The 16,631-nt window shown below is 31.2% G+C and overlaps 1 protein-coding gene across 1 annotated transcript; it reads right to left on the reverse strand.

Annotated features, from left to right (window-relative positions):
- Nucleotides 1-520: 520 nt before the first annotated feature.
- Nucleotides 521-16,631, reverse strand: LOC127715572 (calpain-15-like). Its single transcript, XM_052221659.1, has 7 exons — nucleotides 16,028-16,631; nucleotides 15,271-15,432; nucleotides 9,220-9,378; nucleotides 8,419-8,609; nucleotides 5,443-5,597; nucleotides 2,067-2,245; nucleotides 521-1,615 (listed from the first exon to the last, which is right to left on the reverse strand). The coding sequence occupies exons 1-7, from the start codon at nucleotides 16,207-16,209 to the stop codon at nucleotides 1,435-1,437; spliced, it is 1,209 nt and encodes a 402-aa protein (XP_052077619.1). The 5' UTR covers nucleotides 16,210-16,631; the 3' UTR covers nucleotides 521-1,434.

The following is a 16,631-nucleotide window of genomic DNA, read 5'->3' on the forward strand; positions in this document are numbered from 1 at the left end:
TGTATTCAATAGTGGTCAAATCAATTATCTCTCTATTAATTTTCCCATATGCATTCTTACCAGCTATTAACTTGCTGTTTAGACATTTTCACCTAATTAACATTAAAAATTTGTAATAATGTAAAACTACATATTTTTAATTTTACACTTTGAGAGTGTTGACCATAAGAGAAATAGGTTTAACAACTTGAGAAAAATTGGATATCGCTTGATATCAACTCTTGTTATTTAATTTATTTACTAATAATAAACTCGACACAGGCTAGTTTATTATTATATTGAAATTAAATAACTCCAGTTGAAATCAAGCTATATAATTTCAATTCTCACTTGTTATATGAAACCTATACGTACAGCCTTCAACATGGAGCCTAGGCTCACACAGCATAGTAAGCTAGAATGGGCCTGAAAAGGACCAGTGTGAAACAATACAGACGAGAAAAACTAATGGCCAAATTGATGAAAAACAAATATGAAATACAGTAATAAGCAACAAGCACTTAAATTACATGCAGGCTTCTGACTTGGGACAGATATATATATATATATAGAAAATATATGCAGCGAGGTTAAAAAAATGTATGTGCTGGATCCAAATTCTCCTGGGATAGTGGTGTATTTGTCTGCAATGACAAGACTTTATATACACTGGTAAACATATTGGCTAACAGTTCTTCTAGTCAGGGATTTGTTTGCGCTTAACTTTTAAACACACTTCTTTTGGTTACGGCTGCATATATGTTACTTACTAAGTATAAAATTCCAGTTTTTTTGGCACATTTAGAAAAAAACCCAGATAAATTCCAGACAAAAGAAATAAAATCGATGTCTTCCATAGGTATTGCTTCTAATCTTTACACTAAAATTTCCAGACAAATTGACAGCATCATGAGAAAAATTCCAGTATATTTAAGTTTTATACTGCGTTAAAAATCTGGAATTCCAGAAAATTTTGGTAATGGTGAAAAATATTTCCATGGATTTTTTTTTTACATCTTATGTCTTCCATAGGGGGGGGACAGAATATTTCTGGAATAGCCCATTGGAAGATGCATCACCTTTATATAGTATATATATATGTCGTAGAAACATTGATTTCTCTTTCGATTATAATAATATTAAGTGAGGTTGCTCTCATCCAGTGTGATTGTGATATTTTTGTAAGATGCATGAAAATAAGATTAAAGCATTTTTACTAAATATGTAACATTGTTAACCAAAATCGTATAATCAATTTTAATACTAACATTTTTCAATCATGTGGCCATCAAATAATTTGTTTACATCCACATAATTACCTTGAAATTGGTACACCACACATTATACAAACTCAAAATTCGATTTTGTAAACGAGTTTTCTTATTATGATGAAGAAGAAAAACCAGATAAAAACGTATTTCATTTTAACCCAACTGATGGATTCTACAAAGCAAATTATCTTATAGGTCTAGGAATATGTAGGCACTCTAATTCCCTTGAAATCTCTGGTTTATGGCTTTTTGTCTTGTCACCATAGTGTTCCAACGTTGACGAATCACTATTTCTGTATGATGAAGTAGAGTGGTAACTGTATCCGGATCTGTTGTCTATTTTAGTCAATAAACATATCAGCTGTCTAGAATAAAAACATAAAAAGAATATACCACTGTGTATGTTTATATGATGGAGCATCCACATTGTGTTACATATCTCATATAAAACCTACCTTCCCCTATTTTGTTTAATATTAAGCAACGACTCCCAATTAAACATGACTTTACAATCAGATATTTAATATTTCGTCATTACTTTATTTCTGCTCATAAATATTTCCGAATCAGTAAAGAAATATGTGCTTTGCACAGTCAAAAGTGGGATGCCTGATAAAACATAAAAAATTCTGCAAGACCTTAATATTTTCCCTTGTAACAAAAACTACTTGCAATACTAACTGGTCGCTGTTAACTTTGTTGCATACAATTATTAATGTATATGTTGTAAATATATGTACTTAATATCATGAATTGCTTGTAGGTGGTTTAACAAATTATCATTCAATTGTAAAGTGGTTTTTCTGAAGTAAATACCTATGTCCGGGTGGTATTACATCTTGTGTAAACATAAAACCCCTGGTGCTCATCAGATTTCTTGAGTTTGAAAAGTCTTCCTGTATTGAAGTATACTGCTTTTCGTTTTTATTTTCAACAATGAATATATTTCCGTCCAGTGAAAGGGAGTAGGTGTCAGCATTAGTCTGCTTCAAATTCTGAAAGAAATCAGCAGATCAAATATTAATCATCTAAGTCTGACGCAGATTAAAGATGTATTCTTTTTTTATAAATGAACAATATAATTCTTATTCTATTTTAAACTTTTCGATATTTTAAGTTGGAGTATAAGTTTAATATCTTATCTATCCATAGTATTTCATATGAACCAGAATCCATATAGAACCTAAAATCATGCGACGCATCCCGGTCTCTCTTCTGCTTTGAGTTCATGGGATTCTCTCAGTATTTGTTTGTTGTCTTGACTTTTCTCTTCTTAATCGTGTTATGAGATTTTATCATTGGTTAACTAATATAAAGTTTAAATCTACAAGTCTGCCTACAGATAAAAATTGTTCAGATATTTTTCTGATGACTTTACTCATCCACATTTTGATGAGTGGAAACATTGATCCAAATTTGAAGTAATATGATCTGACCAAACATGAAAGCACGTCTATCGTGCTGAGAAGAAAGCGATAAAGGTTTATAAAACAAACAAACACAAAACTCATTCTAATTAAAGATAAAATGGACACAAAGCATTAGTAACGAAAGATTTTTTAAAAGTTGTATTCATATTCATATGAGGATTATAGAGGAGTTTAAGATTCGATGTGTGAACAAATTAATAGATGGATGAAAATAAAAATTAAAGACAAATACCTCTCTTGTTTATGCGTACATACAATTGTTCCTAAATTGAAAAAAAAATAGTTTTGTCTGTTTTCGTTTTCAAGGAACAACATCACAAAACAATTTTGGAAACATAAAAATATGAATTCAAAAAAGAAGTATACAAAGTATACAAAGAAAAAATAGAAAGAAAAAGGAAGGAACTTACATAAAAGCAAACAACAAATAGCCTAGAGGAAGTAGTTATGTTCTAGGTTGATGGAATATGACTTCTTTTTTTATATGAGGGATATATGTCAACTATACAGTAATCCGACAAAAACAAGACTGTCAAGAAACAAAACCGAAACTGAAATTTGTCAGCAAGATGGGTCTCTCAAATTATAATATAATAATGATTTCCTTTACTTCATACCTGTATGCACTAATCTATTTTAAGTGTCAATCGTTAAAGTATGCGTTTAATTAATTCTACTCTAACAATAATTAAGAAAGTAAATCATCAAACCTGTGATCTAAATTCAAGGTATCTACAGCAGTCGGTATTTATGGATATGGAAAATTGCACTGAAGTATTTCGAATATGTATGGCGTTTGCATTTCTACACGCATATAATTTATAATAAATTTCGGATTAACGCCAACTATACAGTAACCCAACGACGCATATATGTAATATGATGTATATCTATAGAGTAAACATATGGTCTTATAACACTGTGTGTAATTTTTTTATTCGACCATTTTGTTCCGATTTTAAACGCTTGTGAAATGGCACATCGGCGTTTTTAGGTACCGGCTGCATAATTCTGTGCATAACATATAAACGTGTCTTTGTTCAGTAGTTGTCGGAAAGAAGAATTATAGAGGAATGCATATCAATAAAAATCATTTCACAAGAGTTTATATGAACGAAACGGAAATTATGTAAGAATTATGTAAGAATTCATTTAATTTTAAGTAATTTTCGTCAAATGAAAAGGAAGGACATTCTAAACCAAAATTGAAGTTATATCAAAAGCAAAGCTCTGTCTTGTCTTTCAGATATTCTTTAACTGAATTATATGTCCTCTGATGCAAAATTCTACGAAAATATATTACATTTGCAATATTGAACTAACTCATAACATATTTTGAAGACTTAAATTCCAATGGTGTATTTGTAATTTGCACATTTTAAAGAAAAAGCTGTCAAAATTATTATGCAGAGGATTTGAACATACATCTACCGTTTTTCGATACAACGTATGCATATTAACTAGAGCCCATCTTGTAATTCATCATAGATGATTGATCTACTTTTACTATCTATATAGTCAATATTCATAAAATTTGTACTTTTACATCACTGTTCACATAATTATACATTATATAAAAAAAAAATCTTCGTTGTATAAAAGGAATTTCTTTTCATAAACATTCTTATTAACTAAATCGAAATTTTTATTCTAGATAGTCGTACAACGCATTGTTTTCAACTAACCACTTTTAAATGTCTTGTCTACGCTAAAAACTAACTACCATCATGTGTATATTAATGTTCTTTTAGTGTAGTTGAAAACAAACAACCAACAAAAAGCAAATGAATAGAAATTGAATTGTCCATAACCAGCTGTGAAAATTTGGCCTTATGTCTTTCGACTTTACTTTCAGAATAGACCACTTTCGAGTTATGTCCTTCACCGGAAAAGTTCGTCAATTATGCGCGGCTTTATGACGGCATTTACCAGATAGAGGGGACCGCCTGTATCCCTGCACTATTAAAGTTCATCAAGCGTCTTCGTGATCTTCATTATGCAGGATAAACTAGAAATAATGTTTATTCCGTAGGTACTTAATCACAATTCCCTATGAAAACAGTGCTGATTATCAAACTATAAGAATTTAATTTGCCGAATAATTCGTGCAATATAGCATCATATTTTTTTTCAACCGCTCGCTCAACATGGGAAGGAAGTGACGATTCCCCTTAACGCACGAATGATGTTCACTAAAACCAAAGTTTTTGACAGGATGCAACGAACTCGGAAGTGGTCTATTGGTGCAATGTATTCTCGTCAATTTTAATGTTTAACGTCTATTTAAATATACCTCTTTTTCCATTACGGTGACCCTACGTTTTTATTTTCTTATTTTGTTTAACTATGCATATTCTATTGAATTTTCATCAAGAAAACATTGGTCAATTTTTTTTTTAATTTGATTTTTTTATAGATAGTTCACCATATAAAAAGACGGGAAAATTATTATAGCAACTTATCGTTATCATTTGTTCCCCCAGAAGATGATAATATCAATAATACAATTTCTACTAACAACAAGGTTAACAAGACAAACAATGTTTTTATGATACGGATTTTTTATAATATAATACACTGCTAATACCTACAAATCCTCATTTCTATTTTCCATGAAAAAAAACGATAATTTATTGGCTAATTGTAAAGCTTGTACCTAGCCTAAACTGTAAATAAAATTGAAAGAAGTTATTATTGGTAGATCTGAATAGAAGGCTTTGTCTTTAAAATACACTTCTGCATTAATCTGAGCAAATACATACCTTTTGCTTTCCTTCATCGACTACTAACTGTATCAAGGTATCTGCCAGATAATGTGTGTATCCAGCACTAATATAGTCATTCTCTTCTACAACAATATTCTGTGTACTGTGTATTGTCAGGACAAAATCACGCTGGACATGACTTCCATGTTTTCCTGATAAATTCAAACATACTGTAAGAGGTACGTTATATATGTCCTCTGTATCAATATTTTTTATATAGATATGAATTTAGATATTTTGTTTGCATCCATCTATTTTGCGACGCAAAACACGTGTGGTGTGTGTTGTTTTGTTATTGGGTGTCTCAGTTTCAGGTCGTGATATTAAACTGTTCACAGACGACAGATGCCATTGAAACACTTCACAGGATTACCCTAATTCAACTGGTATTGTGATATTGGGAAGCCTGGTCACATAAATAAGTGGATCCTTGTGTAGTCCTAACAAATCCTTGTCAGTGAAAATAGACTCGAAGTCGATTAAAAGTTTAATACTGTATTATCAAAATCACACTACTACAACAAAGTAACAAGTATAAAAATGTACAACATCTCATTTTCTTCGCTTTAACTATAAACGTAACTGTCCTCTCACATCACTGGAAATTCTCTCTCCCCTTATCTCAAGCTCTTTCTCTATTTTATATCACTCCTATTTGCCATATAAACCCGGATACAAATATGGAAATACATGTGCCCAGGTAAGGCACATAAATGCTGACAAAGGAATAATTGCTAGGTCAATCGTATCCGGGCACCGGGTCAACTAGGCAACCAATCTCCATTACATAAATTAACGAAGGCATCATTTGCAAATCATTAGGGCTTACTAGTCAAACAAAGGAATCTTAGTATAACTCTTGATTAATATTTCTGATGAAATCTAACTGTATTAAATGACTATTATTGAAAATAAGTAAAACTGATACAATTACATAAAACACTTTACCTAACATATAAAAATGTTACAATTTATACATTCATCACCGCTTTTAGATAGAAAGTTAATATTATAATTCAAACTTATAGGTTAGCTTTTTAGCATTCTACACAAAGATTTTTTTTTAAATTAGAAGTTATTTTACAAGTATTGCTACCAACTTATTATCCAAATGTTTATTTGAATGGATAAAACTATGATGTAATTGATCTCTTACATACACATGTGCCCAAGTTACTGTAATATTCTATCATGTATCAAAACCAAACTACAGAGTTCACAGGGAAAAATGATTCTAGGCGGTGTGGTTCGGGTTAGGTGGAGGAGGGGGCGTTATCAGATGTTGACTCTAACAAGTGCCATATAAATGGTTAGATACATTAAATAAAAGTCAATCCAATCTTAATTCACCTGGATTGTCAGTTTTCCTACCGAAGGTCGGTGGTTCCCTCCAGGCACTCCGGTTTCCTCTACCAATAGAAACTAACTGCCACGAAATAGCACAATAGTGTTGAAAGTGGCGCTAAACAAAAAAACAATCAATCAATCAATTTAATAAAAGTCCATCTCTTCATAAAATAGTATTCAAATATTTGACTTATCCCCCTTTACAAGTATTTCTTTGTTTAAATTTATAGACAGAATACAAGTATTTGTTCAAATTTTCCATAAGAAAAATGACAAAGAAATCTTTTTTTTTTGTATAAAAAAAAACTGTCACCATGGAGATCCACAGGTTTTTGATTGCATCAAAACAGGATATCTGGCGTAAAACTGAATCCATATGTAGGTATATAACTCTTTAGGCTTTGCCGTTTTGGAAACTTCTCATCTCACTGAACTATGTAACTACTTCAAATTTAGAAGAATATGACTTAAAAGAAAATAGATTCTTTATGCTACAGCCAAAATGGATCTTTATAAAAAATTCGTAAGGGTTCCGCGGAACCCAGTGTCTCGCCTACTTTTGCTATTGTCTATGTTTTCAGTGTGATAGGGGAATGCACATAATAGATTTACAGTTAATGAAATAAAACGTTTGAAATGTATAAAAAATGTTATGCTTGTAAAAAATGAATACAGTATGCAATCAAATCTATAGATTATAAAAGAGTTGAAACATAAATTCATTGAATGAACAAATGATAAAGAAGATACTTTTTACATTGCTTGATGATTTATCCCTTAATTCATCAATAAAAATGCATGTAAATAGAAGATGCAATTATAAAATTCGCAGGCTGAACACAAATAGGAAAAAATTATTAAAAATTTTCCTCTAGATACTATCTTTTGATTGCAAGAAGCTTCTATCCAAGTTTAGTAAAAATCCAGGATGCTTTATGAATCTAATAAATGTTTTAAAAACTTTAACTGCAGACTGTATGTAATGTTAGCTGGAAGAACAACTAAGTCCATTTATAAGTAATATATGGAAAAACAGGAAATAATTTTTTACAAAATTTCCTTCTAGATACTAGCTTTTAATCATAAACAAGCTTCTGCCCAAGCTTGGTAGAAATTCAGGATAGTTTAAGAAAGTTATTAAAATTTTTAAAACTTTAACCACAGAGTGAATGTAATATTAACTGGCAGAAAAACTAAGTCCATTTATAAGTAAAATATGGATAAACAGGATTTTGTTTTTACAAAATTTACTTCTTGATAGAAATCTAGAATAGTTTAAGAAAGTTATTAAAATTTCAAAAACTTTTACCACAGAGTGAATATTTGTGGACGCCGCCGACGACGACCGACGACGACCGACGCCGACGACGGAATGTAGGATCGCTATGTCTCGCTTTTGAGACAAAAGTCGCAGGCTCGATAAAAATGAACGCTGTTTAAATCAACATTGTATAGGTAAATTATATGATTTATTGATTGTAATTGACAAGACCTTGCAAATTTACATTTTCAGTGCCTCACTTTTGAGCAAATTGACATCATATTGTTACTGATTACACAGTATCAATTTGACCTAAAAAGCTTTCCGTCCTTAGAAAATATAACAAAATAAATTCAGCATAATACCTCCATCTAAATGTTTAAAAGCTAGACATGCAATATTGTATTCTCCACTTTCCAGATGTTCAATTTCACATCCTACATAACTTTCGATATCTCTCTTACTAATATGAACAACAGTTCTCAGCTTTTTACCATCCAAAATTTCCATCACCACTATTAGCATGTCAACAAAGTCCTCGTTGCTGCTTTTACCTCTAATAAATATATTTCTGGAGATTAGGACACAATAACTTAATTATTGCATTCAGATAAGCAATACAAACATTTTTTTTATATTCTGGAATCTACGAAGTTACATTGGCAGATTGCATATTGGATATAGTGTTGTATCCTCCCACATCATACTGTGGTATAATAAGCTATATTTGCGAGTAACGATTTACACAAACTGTAGATATCTAATTTCAAGTTTTACTTTTTATTTCTTTTAATCAAATAAAGTTATGTTGTACTAATCTTATTGATATAATTGGTTAATATTATGTAAATATACATTTTGGTACTAAAGGAAAATATTTTAAATTTTTCAATGAAGTTAACTAAAAAGATATGAACAATAAATCTGTAATATATCTTAAATCCAATCTAGAAAATAATTATGAAGAGCTTGGAATATACAGGTATAGTGGTGGACATATTTAATGGTGGTTCAATGTCATGAGAATTATTATTTTTTTCAAATTTTGGCAGCTGCTTGTCTAAAATAAAAGTTATCAAAAGGTGAAGATCATCAAAATAATAGTATGTCTTGTTATAATAGGTTAATTCATAGGCAAAAAAAATTGATGAATGTACAAATCTTACCTTTTATTCTTTTGGTGTAGTCCTATACAAAGATCAGTTTTCTTCTGTACATAAACCGTAACAAACATCCATGGTCCATCAGCAGTTGATGGAAAAGATCCTTTGATTCTTGTTTCTTGCCAGTCTCTTGTTTTGCAAATGTCTACATCATCAAAATGCCTGATTGATAAATAAAAAAACCAAACTTAATTAACATATTTGATATTGGTATTGGTTTTGTTCTCCTGAGAAATGAGAGAACTTAAAACCCATACATCTCAATAAAGAGAGACGAAAGATACCAAAAGGGCATTTGAACTTATAAGCCGAAAATAAACTGTAAACTGGCAACGCCACGGCAAAAAAAAAAGACCAACAGACTAACAACAGTACACAGAACACAACATAGAAACTAAAGACTGAGCAACGCAAACCCCTACAAAAACTAAGTCCCAATGAATTTTATTCAAATAAATAACCAAAACAAAACAAAACAAAACAAAATACAGAGCGGGGCAATCAAAACCACAAGTTAAAAAAAAAGACATACAATACCAAAGATAAAATAAAAAAAACTTTCAAAAAAGACAAACAACAGCCAAAACATACTATACAAAAACTTAAGATTCAGTATCATGACTGGGATGAACTCAAGGGCTTCAGATAGATCAGCAATTTCTGTTCCACTAGTGGTAAATATTGAAAATTGAAAATGGCTATTCAGTCGACATTTTTTTTTTTTTTCAAAAGAAGCATGAAACTGACGGTCGTTTATTTTTTGTTTGATAGTATTTATGTTTGTTTTGGAGATAACATTTACCGATATTTGATTTGTAATCCGATATGAAACTAATTGTTTCAATTGTATTGCAAATTTTTATTTTTTTGTTATGAATCCAAGTGAATTGCAAAGCTTCAAAAAGACCCAATAAAACACAAAGTAAAACAATTTTAAATAATACAAGCAAATATTTAGACGACATTCTCTGAACAATATCTAGACTTTTTAAAATGTGCAATGGAATCAGTGGTCAAGTGGTCGAAATAGTTCATCTTTAGGGATCACAAGAATATCAACTCTAAGGTTTGTGGTGAGGTGTGTCGACTCAGATCTTTGTTGAGAAGAAATGCCAGTTTTCTTTCCAAAGATCGATGGTTCTATCTGGGTACTCTGACTTCCACCACCAATACAAACTATTTACCATGATAAAGCCAATGTCGCTCATAGTGGCTTAAAAAAAAAAAAAAATACATACATTTATATAAAAAAATATTTATCCAACTACATTCATTCTAACTAATTCAAATAAAATAATGTGACTGATATCCTTTTTATACCATGATTTTTTTCTACCTTAATGTAAAATTTCATTTCCTCGATACTGATGTTTCGTTTGTTTCTTCTTAAGTAGTGTTTATTTCTAGGTTTGGTAATATGCAGGCGCTTTCAACGTGCTTTTAATGTTCATAAAAATGTTAACTTCTTAAAAACTTTTTTACTCCTATGTTTCATTTTAGCCATAGTGGCTGTGTTTCTTGACGTACAAGAAAATAAAATACAAAATTTATACTAGATACTCTGAAACTCATTCAGCCAAAGTTTGGCTGAAATTGATTTAGCAGTTTCAAAGGAGAAGATTTTTAAAGTAAGCAAACTAAATGAACAAATTGTGAAAAATTGATTTTAAAGGGCAATAACTCCTTAAGGGGACAATTGATAATTTTGGTCATACGAACTTATTTGTAGATCTTACTTTGCTGAACATTTTTGCTGTTTAAAAAATAATATTCAAGATAATAACCAAAATCTGCAAAATTTCCTTAAAATTACCAATTAAGTGGCAGCAATCCAACAATGGGTTGTTAGATTCATCTGAAAATTTCAGGGCTAACAGAGCTTGGCCTAATAAACATTTTTACCTCACTGATTAGCTCTAAATGCTTTGGTTTTTGAGATATAAACCAAAAGTTGCATTTTACCCCTACGTTCTATTTTAGCCATGGCGGCCATGTTTTTTTACGAAGCAGAAAATAAAACACAAACTTTATTCTAGATACCCTTAGAATCATTCAGCTTAAGTTTGGTTGGAATTGGTTCAGTAGTTTCAGAGGAGAAGATTTTTTAAAGTTAGAAAACATGATAAACCGTTGGTTTTCCCGTTTGAATGGTTTTATACTAGCAATGTTTGGGGCCCTTTATAGCTTGCTGTTCGATGTGAGCCAAGGCTCCGTGTTGAAGAACGTACTTTGACCTATATTGGTTTACTTTTATTAATTTTGACTTGGATGGAGAGTTGTCTCATTGGCACTCATACCACATCTTTTTATATCTAATTACAGACATAAAACACATAAATTCAAGCAAACATACAAATTAATTTAATAAAGACCCCAAAACGGTGTAGATAGTATGATTTTAAAAGCTCATCAAAGAAATCACTTATAAAATAATGGTATAAAATAAAAAGTGGAATTTCGAATCAAGCTTTTTATGGTTCTAAATATTTTATGACTTGTCTTTCAAGTCTGTCTCTAGGCTTAAATAACTTATTGATATGGTTATTTTCGGAGGATGTGTTTTTTTTTCTGTAGCCAATCGGCACCCCTATGGAATACACATGTGCTCTTTTTTTTCTTTGTTCCTTTATTCATATGATGCCGATTTCAAACAGGAGCTTCTCAGAAAGAATGGAAAGAAGCAATCCTTGTCCTTTAATGTGTAGTTCTGCCATATAGATGATTTCCTCTCAGTAAACAGTTCAAAGTTTGGTGACTTTGTAGAACTCATCAGTCCCATCGAATTTGAGATAAAGGATAACATAGATACAGTTGATGCCTCATATTTTGACTAACATAATGAAATTGACAATGATGAGAACAAAGCATATATCTCTCAGTAGACCAATCTCTGCGTCTCATATTTTTCTGGACAATTATTATTCGCTAATCTATAATTTGTTTCTATTAAACCACAATTTCAGAATTAATGGCTTTTCCTGTACATGTTGGTATGATATAAAAAAAAACAAAGGCGGCAGTAGTTTACCAATGTTCAAATCTCGTAAATAGATTAGGAAGAAACAAATCAAGGTAACAAATAAAAAATGAGAGAATTGTATGATCTATTAAAGGAGCGGGACTGGATGCGTCGACTAGAAAAGCGTCTCCTGCTATGCATGCATCCCCCGTCATGAGAATTCACACTCAGTAAAATGTCGCAATCAGGAATAAGACATACTTGGTAAATTACAGATCAAACGACTATACTCGTATCTAAAATCTAAGACCTCGAAAACAAGTCACTAGTGAGTTGAGACACTGACATATCGTATCGGTCAACCAATTCGTGATGGTGACCGTAAACATTATTTAGTGTCAATTGCAGTTGTTCTGCATCATAACCTTTTATGTAAGTTTGTTGATTTACTAATTGAGATGAACAACAAGTAAATTTGAAATTCAAATTAGCAGCGCTCTAGGAAGCACGTATCGCTATGTTACAGTTTTGCATTACATCTATACAATTTAATTAGAATATGAGTGTGTTGAATTGAAGACTGTGTGGGCCAAAATCTTGTCTTACTGATATTGTTTTGGTGGATTGAGTTTCTGTCTATCCATAATAGCCTTCCAAGATAATAAGCAAAAGTGACAAAAAAAGATTTCATTCATATTTGTTTATTTGTAGATTTTGTCTTTCTGAACATTTTGCTATCTTAAATTTATTTCTATCTCTAACAGTTTCCGACTGAAACCCAACAATTGTAAAAATTGTCATTCAAGAGCAATTGCTCTTGTATGGAGTCGACTGATAATTTAGATAAGGTTGACTTACTAGTTAATCTTTTTTTTTTTGATCATTTTTATTATGAGCAGTTTTTCACTATTTGCCATGGTTTCTAACCCTAAAGCATGTAAATGGGTAAACATCTTCATCTAAGAGTAGTAATCCTATCAGCAGTCAACCGACGAAGGATAATATCTCACTTCTTTGTTTAATCTGTCCTGTTGATCATTTTGCTATTCATAGTTTCTCTCTATTTACTTTAGTTTCCACAAAAACACAAAATGGGTAAAAAAAAATGCCTTTCAAGAACATTAACTCATATAAGGAGTGACTTAGAATTTCGACCATTCCACTTATTAGTAAATCGTGCCCTGCTAATCGTTTTGCAATTTACAGTTTTTCGCTTTCTTTTTTTTGTTTCCGTAACAAACACAAAATTGGTTAAACACTGCCTTTCAAGAACAATAACTCTTAGATGGAATTTACAGACAAATTCGACCATTCAACTTATTTATATATATTTTCCTTCTTATCTATTTTCTATTTACAGTTTCTCTCTATCTACTTTAGGTTCAACAAAATGGGTAAAAAAAACTGCCTTTCCAGATCTAGAACAATAACTCATATAAGGAGTTATCTGACAATTTCGGCATTCAAATTATTTGTAGATCTTGTCCGGCCAATCTCTACTAATAGTTTGTGACTAAATATATAGAGAGTAGGAAGTTTGACATGCTGATCATTCATGTCCCCGTCAGATTTTATCTATCTATGATGATCTTCATGTTTATACACAATATTTGCTTTTTATCCACATGGTTTATGTTTAGCTTTGGTGGCATGTTGTTAGGCGGGCGGGATCATAGGACACATTTTAACTAAATGCCGCATTAGAAAGAATGTGACCATATTTGCCCCATTTATTTCATAGAGGAAGATTTTATAAAAAAGTAAAGTACGGAGGACAAGACAGACGGACGAAATCAAGCACGTGCCTGGCCTTTTCATTCTATTCCGTACAAGCAGGCAGCTGCAATGAAATGCATGCAGACTAAAACATTTGAAGAAAGACATTATTTTTATTATCAACCAGTCACTTTTTCGAACAGTCATCCTTCAGGTAAATAAAGTTTGGCACTATGAATGTCTTGACTTCTCTTCAGTCGTTGCCGCCATGTTAATTACATTTGGTTTATATTATTTGGGTCAAATCACTCATACATTTTTTTTAAAATCCATGGGATATACTCCAGTTGACAGAGAACAGTTTTATTTCAACTTCAAAGACTATTTCCAACTTTGCCTTTAACACTTTATACTTTATTCTTTACGAGTGAAAAATAAAAAGTGTCCATATTCCTAGCTTCAAAGTGTACAGATAATTGATCTGTTTAAATTGCTTAGATGCAATTGTTTAAAGGGTCTAGGAATTGATATAAAAATGTATTACATGAATAATTTCTAACAACAACTGTTCAAAAACATTGTGTCATAAGTTGTTGTCTCATTTAAATAAACTAAACATCTCTTTATAATCATAACATATTCATGTTCCCAACATGTGTATTTTGTCACTAACAAACACAAATGACAACCTTTATAAAGCAAGTTGTTGTTTATATGATTTGATGGTGTGTGCTTCTTGTCAGTTATATCATTTATATAAAGTAGCAAATTTCAAAATGAAAAACAAAACAATAATTTTTTGGTATTTTTGTTGAGATGATACGTATACTAGGAATGGATTTAATCAATCTTAGATTATTCTTAGATAATGAATCTAAAAACTGTGTTTCCTTTTTTTAAGAATTTTAGAACTAATTCCCTGGTGTAGATATTTTTCAATCTTGAGTTTAGACACCAGTAAATTTATGTATAGTAAATGAATTTAGGTCTTAAAGTTTATAACCAATTTTCAGACTTATATACTGCGATAAATTTAGTACCGTACAGACAATTTGCTTGCATACCATGCAGTCATGTTCAAAAGCTTTAAAGACAATCCTGTATAATGTTGATATGTTCAAGTAAGTAAAAACTACTGAACACTTAGATCACAGACTGAACATACCGTAACTGACTGCAAGCGAATTGTCTGAATTTATCACATTGAATAAGTCTGAATATTGACTGAGAGACAGGAGATTACTTAATACAATACTGTTGAGTCCTTTCCAAGCTTTTGAGATCAAAGTGGCTTTTTTTATATCAAAATTGGTTAACTAGTAAGAAGATACTTCCATGAATTAGCATAGATATAAAAAAAAATAACGATCTTTTTTTACTTTCTGAAATCCTTGAATTCCATCCAGAATATTCCATGCTTGTTACCATCTGGATCAAGTTTCTTTTTGATCTCTGGTTTTACTTTCTGCCATTTAGGAGAGCTATCACTCCAATCGCCTTTCCATGATTCACTGCCCCATGGGTTTCTAATTTTCAACAATCTAAATAAAGACACACCTCAATTGTATTCAGATCAGTATATTCATGAAAAATAGTGAATATAAAAACAGAAAACCAAATATGTTGTGCAACCGATTTACCAGACAAAGATGCAAAAAAGGGCAGGCAACTTTGGCGGTTTTCTTTTCTTTAGCTAAAGACATACAGCCAATTCCCCAAATAAATTGAAAATGCAGTACATTATGCACTTTTACAAATATTTACATAAATAGGGAAATACCTCTTGGCATGATATATTATAAGTAATGCTGTTCAAAGGGAATGTGATTCTACCACATATTGATCGTATTTTTTTCGATTGATGAATTTTTTTTAGGGGGAAAAGGGGTCATTATGCATTCATTGTTATTCTTTAAAGAAATTACACCCCTTTCATAACTTTTCGACATATATTTATGAGGTTCCAATATGCTCCTGTCCGAAAACATATATCATTTTATACTGCAAAAATTTCATACCTACTAAATGTGTATAACAGCAATTTCCGTTCTAATCGCGCATGCTCAAAAATTGACTAACATGATATTTCATTTAAGGAAATATTCGTCCCAGACTCAAGCCTTAGTGAATACTTACTTTTCTCCAGTGTCCATATCAAAAACATCTAGAAGTGAGTAGGCATGTCCAGTTATGAGTCCAAGGGATTTACAATATTCTGGAGTAAAGCCGTTTTTAGCTTCACATGATGTGCACATCAAATACCTGAATAAAATATGAAAAATAAAGTTGGTGTTAATTTCACAGAAAGGCTTTATCATCAATGCGTCAACATAGTTTATACATGATATTACAAGCAAAACTGTGAGCTACTGCTGACTAATGATATCCCCGCTTTAAGAGATCGGTAAGTTAAGTTGATGAGCGATGATAAACACATTGCACATTTAAGTATGTTGACATGAAGACTGATGACAAATTTCATGAAGTTCTTATTTGAAGTTCCATAAGAAAATGCAACGAGAGTTTCATGCATGTCAATTATGTGTAAGAATATATAAGTATTTGCTTAACTGAAAGTTGAGAGTGGATGAATCTGATACTGCATTACATGGTATTGCATTTTCCCATGAAGACGAATTTCAAAAAGCTCTAATTTGTAGTTCCTGTGAAAAGTGCGATGGTATTTTATAATTTGATTTTAAACATATTTTATTCATTAAGATATGAAAAGGATTGAGCA

This window comes from Mytilus californianus, unplaced genomic scaffold (assembly GCF_021869535.1).
Source record: "Mytilus californianus isolate M0D057914Y unplaced genomic scaffold, xbMytCali1.0.p SCAF_9, whole genome shotgun sequence".
Lineage (NCBI taxonomy): Eukaryota > Metazoa > Mollusca > Bivalvia > Mytilida > Mytilidae > Mytilus > Mytilus californianus.